The sequence below is a fragment of the Hippopotamus amphibius genome, chromosome 10 (genome assembly GCF_030028045.1).
Source record: "Hippopotamus amphibius kiboko isolate mHipAmp2 chromosome 10, mHipAmp2.hap2, whole genome shotgun sequence".
In the NCBI taxonomy this organism is placed as follows: domain Eukaryota; kingdom Metazoa; phylum Chordata; class Mammalia; order Artiodactyla; family Hippopotamidae; genus Hippopotamus; species Hippopotamus amphibius.
In genome coordinates, this window is record NC_080195.1 from 5,290,816 (window position 1) to 5,300,896 (window position 10,081).

The 10,081-nt window shown below is 44.5% G+C and overlaps 1 protein-coding gene across 1 annotated transcript; it reads right to left on the bottom strand.

The window, feature by feature from the left end:
* Positions 1 to 3,821: 3,821 nt before the first annotated feature.
* On the bottom strand, positions 3,822 to 8,035 carry LOC130830500 (zinc finger protein 596-like). The gene is made up of 6 exons (XM_057697753.1): positions 8,024 to 8,035; positions 7,461 to 7,622; positions 6,764 to 6,890; positions 5,965 to 6,060; positions 4,359 to 4,684; positions 3,822 to 4,274 (listed from the first exon to the last, which is right to left on the bottom strand). The coding sequence occupies exons 1-6, from the start codon at positions 8,033 to 8,035 to the stop codon at positions 3,822 to 3,824; spliced, it is 1,176 nt and encodes a 391-aa protein (XP_057553736.1).
* Between the last annotated feature and the right edge of the window lie 2,046 nt (positions 8,036 to 10,081).

A 10,081-nucleotide genomic window follows, 5' to 3' on the forward strand; every position in this document is an offset into this window, starting at 1 on the left:
ATACAGAGTTGGGTGATCCGAGGTGACCCTGTATAACAAAGTGAAGCTACAAAACTTGTGATTATTTTCCATTTACCAAAATAAAACCACAAAGTGAGAAATCTTTGGTTCTTCCCTAGTTTCGATGTGATTTTTATAAAATGCTTAACTTCATTGAAGGTAATGTTCATTTATCCTAAGAGGCTTCCCTGCCCTCCCCATGCCCAGTTTTCCACTCTTTTCAATGCATTTCTGGTTTTCTCATCAGAACTTTGAATTCTGATCTAGGTTCTCTCCCCATTTCAGAGTCTCAGTTCTGTGATACAGATGATCAAGTCCCCTGTAAACCTCTTGAGTCTCTTCCCTCTAAATCAATACAAGGCAGAATGTTTAAGGTCTGGATTTCCATACCTGCAGCCTCACTTTCCCCAAAACCTCATTGTTAAAAGGCCCACTCCCCTGTTTACCGAAACCTCCCCTTTTATTGACTTCCAGTCCCCAGGTTCTCCTTTTCCTGGTTGTCCTGCAAAGGGAGTGTGTTCTAATGTGTACGCATTGGGAGCAGGACTCTCTACTAGAAGAGGAATATACAATTGCAGACACGTACAGAAATTGGGATTGGGAGTAAAGGAGGAATCGTGGTATTCCATACTTTCCTCAGCGTTTCAAGTTGTAGAAAAAAATGTGTCCCTGAATTCCTAGGTATTATTTAAGGCGAAAATATGTATCCCACTTTCATATGTTAAAAGAGCCCAGTGATTTAAAGGTCAGAGGAGGGTCTTTCTCCTGGGACAGCAGCAGTTTGGATAGGAGCTACAGGCACTGTCCTCTGCCTTGAACTATGGGAGGGTTTTTGGAAGGAAAGGTAGAAAATGTCATGCGGAAAGGGGTTTACTGTCCCAGGAGAATAGCCTCAGCTCAAAAAATAGTGGTTCCCGCCCCAAATCACAGCCATGGGATGAAATAGATGGTGACAGGGTGGTGGTAGGTGATCTGCAGAAATCTTGGAAGCTAGAGAATTATGTACGACTGAAGCATAAACACCTGACCCCACATCTAAGCCTTTTGAGTTAGATGGAAACAAATCACCACAACTTCCTTCCGCCTTCTCGAGCCCATGGCTCTGCTGTGTGACTTTGCCGCTTCTCTCATTAAGAGTTGCTCCTTTTTCTTCACCCTGAATTTGGCCAGCCTGTGATTTGTTCTGGGCGCAGAATGTGGGAGAAGTTATGTGGTGGGAGTTCTGAGCCGAGCCCAGTGGCCCTGCATCTGCTCCTCTGTCTCTGTCTGTCTCTCTGAGTGTCTCTCTTTGTTTCTCTCTCTGTCTCTGTCTCTCGCTTTGTCTCTGTGTGTCTGTCACTCAGCACGGGAGCCTGTCCTGTGAAGAAGTCTGGGTCAGCCTGACCAAGACGGCCCTGATGTCCCCCTAATGACTAAACTTCAGACAGCTTTCTTCCTGACTCCAGACCCCTCCCCCAATCAGACAAGCTGCCAAGCTGCACCACCCCCACACCTCCATGTGAGATGCTGCCCGCCTGTGGTCGTCAGTGTACAAGAACGGCTCTGAAATCCCATCTCCCTAGGAAGGCCCAGGACACTCACATGCACAGCTCAGTGAAGATAAATCCCAGTGAGGCGTGCATGCCTCTGAGAAAGGAGTGTGCACATCATTCCTGGAGGGCCTAGCCAAGGCACAGGCCCTGCCCCCAGCAGTACCAGGGCCTTCCCTCCTGGAGACACATTGGGGCAGCAGAGGGCATTGCTGGTTAAGCCACCACATAGGTCTCAGATAAGGTGGTTGCCCAGAATTATAGCTAAATTCAAATACATCTCGTGGGTAAAACACGTGTTTTCTTAGGCCAGCAATAGAATTGGTTGGTCACCCTCCTCGCACAGGACTTGTTTTCCACCCTGACTGTCCCGCAGAACCCCTTGTGGAGGTCTTGAAAAGTAATGATGGATCAATATCATCCTCGTATGTGTTCCCGTAAGTGGACTCAGGCCTTTGTTTTGGGAATTGTGCTACTTTGTGCTGTGCGGCAAGCACACAAGTCATCCCAGTGGATATCCTGCAAAAACTTACCTTGAGATTTAGGTTTGATATTGGTGTGTGTCAAAGAATAATTTTCCAAGTCCCACAGACAAAGTGGGGAGATCTACTTTGTGAGAACATTCATTTTTCTCTTGGGGCAAAGTACATTGCACTAATTCTTCTACACACTGGATTGCATGATGGCTCATAGTTTTTCGGGGCATTTTATATTCCTGGAGGTTTACTGCATGAGCTTATGTGGGAGAACAAGGCTGTGTTCCTGTTTAGTGAGACTGCTGGATGCATAATTCAGGACTCAGCTGAGTAAGATAGAGAGTGTCGTCACGGAAGGGACTCGTCATCCACTTAGCTCAAAGGTTTGGGGACAAAATAACAGAGATTTCTGCCGTCTGGGAGGACAGAGATGCCTGTCTCTCTAGCCCCAGGTGGTTTCCATCTGCAGACATAGGCTGAGGGGCCTCAAAAGATGTAGTACGAGATGTCTTTGAGACTTCCCCATGACCTTGCCTGACCGGGGTCCTGACATTCTGGGAAACCTGGCCAGTGGAGTTGAAGATCAGAGCTGGGCCCCCACCAGGGTCTGAAGGGGTAGGGGGGGTTGGGGGGGGAGATGGGGTTGGGGGGACGTTGGAATGAGTGGAGCTGCGTTGTGTGGAAAGAGCTCTGGAGAAAGAGGAGACGCAGAGAGGGGGCCTGCTGAGTCTCTGCCCACATCCCAAGAGTGCAGACCTGAATCCCTGTGTTTACATGGGCGCAAAGAAAACCACACACCGACACTTAGCTCCTTTAGCCACAGACTTTATTGTTTGAATATTTGCAACTATTATGCGATATACAAATTTTAATTTCTTCCAAGCTCTACATCATATACTGCTAGATCTCTTCACTCTCCATTTTATGCCACATTTTCATGAAAAGGTATTTCCCCAAATCACAACTTGCCTGATTGTGTGTTAAAGGATTCTTTTAGAGGCTCCCTCTCCCACACACATAGTCATTTTTTTTCTGATATGAAATCTAGCTATAGCTCCACTTTGATTTTTAGGGTGGCTACACCCTCAGTGTGAAAGTTTAATGTTGACTAAGAAATATGTGATCACTGAGGACTTCCCTTCCTTCATGACACTGAGGGTGTGTTGTACAGTCTGAATGCACACGTGTACCAGAGTGGGTGCTCTATGACTAAAGGATTTCTCCTGACTTTACATTGAATAACTTCTCCAGGATGAATTATTTATAAGTATGCTTTGGCATTGCTCAGCATACTTTGGTATTTCTCAAGGGTTGTCATGTTTGTTCTTATTTTATTCTTTACTTTTTCACTGAGTTTCTTGTGCCCATCAAGCTGGGGCTTGGCTGAATGTTTGTTAATGGTTATTATAGTCCTAGTGGTTCACCACATGGAGTTGTCTCATGTTGACCAACAATTATCAAAGAAGGACTAGGGGTTTGTTATCCTCTGCTCAAGTCCTGCAGGGTCTTTAGAGCTGGGAGCTGTTGCTGAAAACACCTGTACTGTATTTACAGAGTGAGTTCTGCTAAGTTACCTGAGGTCAGGCCAATGACTAAAGGCTCTGCCACAGAGTCAGGGCACATACAGATCCATGTCCACAGGTGCGGCCTGTCTGGACTGAGGAGAGTGATGCCTGAAGGAGCCTCCATATTGATTACAGACAGAGTTTCTTTAGTGGGTGTGAACCTTGGTGTGGTTAAATGCTAAAGCTGTGGCTGGTGTACCTTCCACATTCCTCACGTGTATGATACTATGTGTCGTCTCAGGTCTGAATGACTACTGAGGGCCCTCCTGACTTTCTCCCCAGTGCTGGGTTCCTTCATGTTGTCTAAGGGAAGAGCCATGACTGAAGTATTTCCCACAGAGCAGACATTCATAGGGCAGCTCTCCAGTGTGGGTTCTCTCATGTTCTTTCAGTTTAGCATGTTCATTGAAGGCCTTCCCACACACAAAGCATATGTGTGGTTTCTCTCTAGTGTGAATTCTCTGGTGCTTACGAAGCCCAGAACTATGACTGAAGGTCTTCCCACACTCAAGACATATGTGTGGTTTCTCTCCAGTGTGGATTTTCTTGTGAGAACTAAGGCCAGAGCTTTGAAGAAATGCTTTCCCACACTGCTGACATTCATAGCACTTCTCCCCCGTGTGAGTCTTCTCATGTTGTTTCAAGGAAGAACTCTGACTGAAGACTTTTCCACACAGATGACATTTGAATGGTTTCTCTCCAGTGTGAATCATCTTGTGTCGTCTGAGGCTAGAGTTGTGACAAAATGCTTTCCCACACTGATGACACTCATAGTGCCTCTCTCCTATGTGAGTGTTCTGATGTTGTTTTAAGGAGGAATTTTGATTGAAGACTTTCCCACAGAGATGACATCCATATGGTTTCTCTCCAGTGTGAATCATCTTGTGTCGTTTGAGGCTAAAGCAATTACTAAAGACTTTCCCACATAGAGGACATTCACATGATTTACCTCTGGTGTGAATGTGATCCTGTCCATCAAGGAAGGACCTTTGACTAAGTGATTCTCCACACTGTTTGCTGAAATTACTTTTCCTTCTTAAGCAAATTGATGAATGTTGAGGTGAAGATCGAGGAGTGAATTCATCATTCAGATCAGTGCATCCAATGGGATCTCCTTGGGTATGAGAAACCTGCTTTGGGAAGGAGATATGAGGCTGTTACTGATTTGCCCAGGTCCATGCAGACACTCATCCCTCTGCATTTACACCCTAGAGCACCAGTCAGTAATAGTCTCCTGTTAAGGTATTTCCAGTGTCAGCTGCATACACATGTTGTGTTACTCTCTTGGAGGCACAAACATTCTCCTTTATAGTTTTCCAACCTCAGCTATCAGATTAGTTTCGAAGACTTCAGTGTGTTTTAAAGGCTAGGAGATGAGCAATGTTTGTGTAACTGACTTTTTTCCTTAGGTCTCATGTTGTGGTTTTGAGCTCATATTAATTTCTTAACTTATTTCAGCCCATCCAAATTTGCCCAGAAAGGAATAAATCTCAACTTACATACAGGCAGTTTGCTCAATCACCAACTTATCTCAATTCCAGGTCTTTCATTTGGGTGACAGGTGCTCCCACCCATGAAACTTACCAATGGCAAGGTGGGGGATATGTGCTTCCTGTAGACACTTTGCATGAATATCACTTCTTGTTGCCTGAGGGGACTTTCACTACCTAAAGAAATAGAAAAAATATGGATTTTAGAATGGCATTAGGGAAATAAAAATGTAGGCAAATACCAAGGTCCATGTGAGTATCTTTCAAGAATTGGCACTTAGTTAAAGAAACTGCATATAAGAGGAAATACTCAAAGTAGTAGAAATACTTTAAAAGTCATTGTCTTGGAATTCCCAAGCTGTCCAGTGGTTAAGACTTTGCCTTCCAATGCAGGGGTTGTGGGTTCAATCCCTGGTGAGGGAGCTAAGATCCCACATGACTGTTGGCCAAAAATCCAAAAGATGAAAAAGAAGCAATATTGCAGCAAATTCAATAAAGGCTTTAAAAATGGTCCACATCAAAAAAAAAATCTTTAAAAAAAAAAGTCATTGTCTACTGGAAAAAAGGCAGGATTAAAATACAGAAATGTAAAGTGATGAAGAGACACTGGGTCAACAAATGATGGAAAACACATTAAACAGGAGAATTAGGACAAGAATTACTATGTGGAACTTTAACTGCAGTAAGTCCACAAGTACCCTTTTCCCTAAAGAAAAGAAAATGGCAGGAAGACACATTAATTGTGATTGATGTATGCACAGAATGATGACAACATGAGGAATATGCCCCAATGTCCTAACTTCCATACCACTCTCTTTGCGAAAACTTCTGCTTTGTTTCTAAGGACTTAGTCACTCATTGAGCAGAACCTCTTTGCAATGAAGCACAGGCCCCTGATGCTTACCTGGACTCTGGCCTCGGAGGCGTCCTATTGCTTCACTCCACAGGTCTTTTCCTGGTTCCAGCTGGGAGATCACATCTGATTTGCTGATCTGATACCCTGTTTGATTTGAAAAAAAAAAAAAAAGTGTGGATTTTGAGCCTGTGGTAATTACCTTTTGCTGTGCTCAAGTCCAGGGGAAGGGAATGAGGAAAATAATGAGATAATTGAAGGTCCGTGCAGACAACAACATCTTCAACAGACAAAATAGTGAAGGGCATTCACCAAACAGGAGGAAACACAGAGCAGCGCAAAAGTTCTGTGGGCCTCTAGCGGCTGATGCCTCTGCACATGTTCAAAGAGAGATTGCAGAATCCTTGGTCTTTCCCAAATGGGAAAGATGAAAAGACTTGACACTGGACTGAATATTACTTTCAAACAGGATCCAGTAGGGATACACCTTACAGGAGTAATCAAAATTATGTCATACACACGATCCTGGTCTCAAGCCTTCATGGAGTGACTAGAACAGAAGAATCATTTTAAAAATATTTGATGCATTTATTTATGCATTAAAATATCCACTGAATCCTCTGCTCTGTTCGGAGTGTAGAGACTGAGGAGCAACAGGATGTGAAATGTGGCCAAGATCACTGTTTGTGTGGAGATGAAAAGGGCCATGCAAAGAACATCTTCCTTCTAAGCAGTTATGAGGACCATCAAAGAGTCAGGAAGCAGTTGGAGTGGGACACAGGGAAGCTGTTCAGTGACTGCATGAATGGAATGGACACGGGTGCACATACATCCGTGTTGACAGACTCACCTATGGAGACCAGGTGGGTGATGCTCTCCAGCATCACGTCTCTGAACAGGGCTTTCTGGGAGGCATCCAGCAGGGCCCACTCTTCCTGGGTGAAGTCTACAGCTATATCCTTGAAGGTCACTGATTCCTAAAATATCAGGGATATTCTGGTTTAGACAGAGCAGCCCTTCCTCTGTCCAGAGTGGGAGGGTTGAGCAGGGGAGGTGCTGGGACTGGGTGAATGAAGGACCAGGCTCTGTGTGGGGCTCCCCCAGTTCTCTGTCAGCGCTCGGCTGTGTCTGCTTTTCAGGTACATTCACAGCCACCTGCACACTCTGACATCGTGAAGATCTATTTTACAGAAATAGCACATGAACTGTGTTATAATCAATACAATGTGGAAGTTTTTCCAATAATCTGGTAATTGGGACTTCCAGACTGGTGATTATCAAACGTTCACTTGAAAATTTATAACTCAATCTCTCTTCCCTCTTAATCTCAAGGAACTCTACAGACTCAGGACCAGGCAAACAACCATGATGGCTCCTGTGAAAATATGACTGTTGGTTGAAATTATGTCCCTAGAGGAACCTTGGATTCTCCAAAGAGAAACTGCTTTTGTTATTTGTCCTGAGAGTTGAAACCTCGACTGTATTATTGTATGAAGAGTTTGCTGCCTAGCAAACCCACATTAAATACACAACCCTATCCCACTCACCATGAGAGGCCAGAGCACCATGAAGGGGGGCCTCGCGATCCCCGGAACCGAGCAAGATTCCCACAGCACTGGATACCGGGAGGTGCTCTCCTCATGCTGCAGGAGGCAGGTGTTCTTCACAGACTCTGAGGTCAAATGGCTCAGCAGCACAGGCCGGGGACTCTGGATTGAAGGACAGACCCAGTCTGACCGTCCCTGTGGTGGGAGGACCCCCACTCTCGACATTCTCAGGGACCTTGACCTTAGTTATCATCGATTGTCTTGTAATCTAACCTCGTCTCTGTGCTGAAGGATGAAAGAAACCTACTTAGTGGTTTTGTTTTCTCTGGTTTTTCAAAAATCTACAAGAGAACCTAATTTTATTTTGACTACTGTAGTGTTTCTCCTTTCTGTGCACAATTAATTTCTAAGCACAATTAAGATAATACTATTCCCTTCACATTCCTCCAGTTATCAAATGTGACTAAAAGCTTAATTACTAAGAGGTGTGATGTGTGAATGAGGGATAGATTGCTGACGGCCCTTGGGGTGCAGCTTCAGGAGAAGGAGGCGTCCCTACTCACCAGGGGCTCCATTGTCAACAACTCAGTCTCCAGCACTCTTCCTCGGGATTCCATGCACAGGCAGTCTAAGCCCTGAGCAGGCAGAGCTGAGGATGGAGAAGAAGCCATGAGACGCCAGTCCTGGGTACAACTTCCAGACCCACCAACCTTCCCCTGGGTGGGACCCCAGCCCAGCAACTGGAAAGCAGTGGTGCAGCCTAGGAAAACTATGCAGTCTCTCCTCTCCCAGATGCCATGTAAGAAGCTAGAGCTGTGGTTGCTAATAGAGAAAGTCAGAGTTCAGGGAGTTTGCAAATAATATGCTGAGCAGCGACCTTGTGTGATCAGCCTGTAGCATCCAGAATCGTTCAGTGTCCTCCTTGATTCTAGCCCTGGGGAAGCCTGACTCATGCCATAGGTAGTCTGTGGTTTCCTCCTGTGGTTTCCTCCTGTAGGTAACCCTCTGGAACCCCCAGGTCATCCTCCTGCCTGTGCACCCACAGTGGTTCTCTAGTACCCTGGCAGCCCTCTGGAAGCTCACTGCCTTCCAGCTCTCCCTCAAGCCTGACTTCAGTTCTCTCCTCCATGGACGTGGATATCCATCCACCAGGGACCTATTTTAGGATGGAGGTAACTCGAGGACTTATTCCACTTGGAGGAATCCTGGCACCCACCTTGCCAGCCTAGTCCTCAACATCCCCTGCACCAGAAAGCAGCGGGAGTGCACGAGTCATACAGCTACTGTCGTGGACCATCTCAGTCCTCTAGCTCAAGGATGCTCAGAAATATGGAATGGCTGAGGTTTAGGAGGAAATTGGTTTATTTCTCAATTTAAAATTTCACTCAGAGATTTCAAAAAGTTTCATATATGACAGAGTTTCACATCTAGAAGAAGGAGCAGCTGTCATTTAGTTTTTCTCAGTCTGTGTCCTGTGATCAAATTCCTTTAGGGTAAGAAAGATCACCTGGGTTTTACCTGTAATGTGACCTCTAACATTAATAATCAAAAGCTGCTCCCTGATATGTATGTCTTCATTTTGATCACCCATGTTTGGGGGGAAACCCCTCCTTATATCCACAATCAATCCCCTCATTTTATCCCATCTTTCTTGAAACACAAATCTCTTCTAAAGATATTTGCTCTCAAGTTCCTGCTCTCCTATCGTCCCTTCACAATCCAAGTGAAAGTGCAGTGATCAGTTTTTTCTATGAGAAACAAAGAGAAGCCCTGGATTAATGCCAGCATCTGCTAACTGTGGATAGGAATCCAGTATCCAGGACAATTCACAATGCCTCAAACACACTCAAGGAAAAAGCAGTTTGGTGATTGGATTACCCAGAGCACCCAGGAAAATCCAGGTGGGAGGGATTATCCAGAAAAAGCAATCAAGACTTGACCATAGATTACCTTCGGTTTTGCCTTCAAGACTAATTTCAGAGTGAAATGAAATGTTCTTTTTCACTTTTTAGAATTTTTCTTCTATTGATAATAGGAATATGTGAATCCCTATGGTATCCAGGGAAACCCCAGGCATGTGCAGAAGAGCATGGCACCTAGGCAATGCTGGCTATGTCCAGAGGTCAGAGTCATGGGAGTCAAAGGAGGTTAACATATATTAATTTGGGGGAAGAATTAAAATAAATATCTCAAGAGATTTATTTATCTTGAGGTAATTACTTCAACACAAAAATCTATCTCAAGACACGTAAGAAATGAAATGAAGAAAATCACTTGATGAAACCCATAAAAGGAAATTAATTCAGAGAAGCAGAAAATGAAGTATTTAGCAATAAATTAGTAAAAACATCAGATGTAGATCAACGTGCCAATACAACTTTCCAAGAGGAAGGACATGCTCTAAGTGTATGTTGTGTGATACAGAAACTATCACACACTTGTGGTGACAGAAGAGTTGAAATCTGGCTGGCACTACCAAGGATGCAAAGTTTAGCTATTTAATTGCATTAATTTAAATGTTGTAGCTGTGTGTGGCTGGTCGTTACTATATTGGAGAGCACAGATTAGGATCGTAGGTTAGGCAGATAAAATAAGTAGATTCAAGACAACAGTGCTGGAGC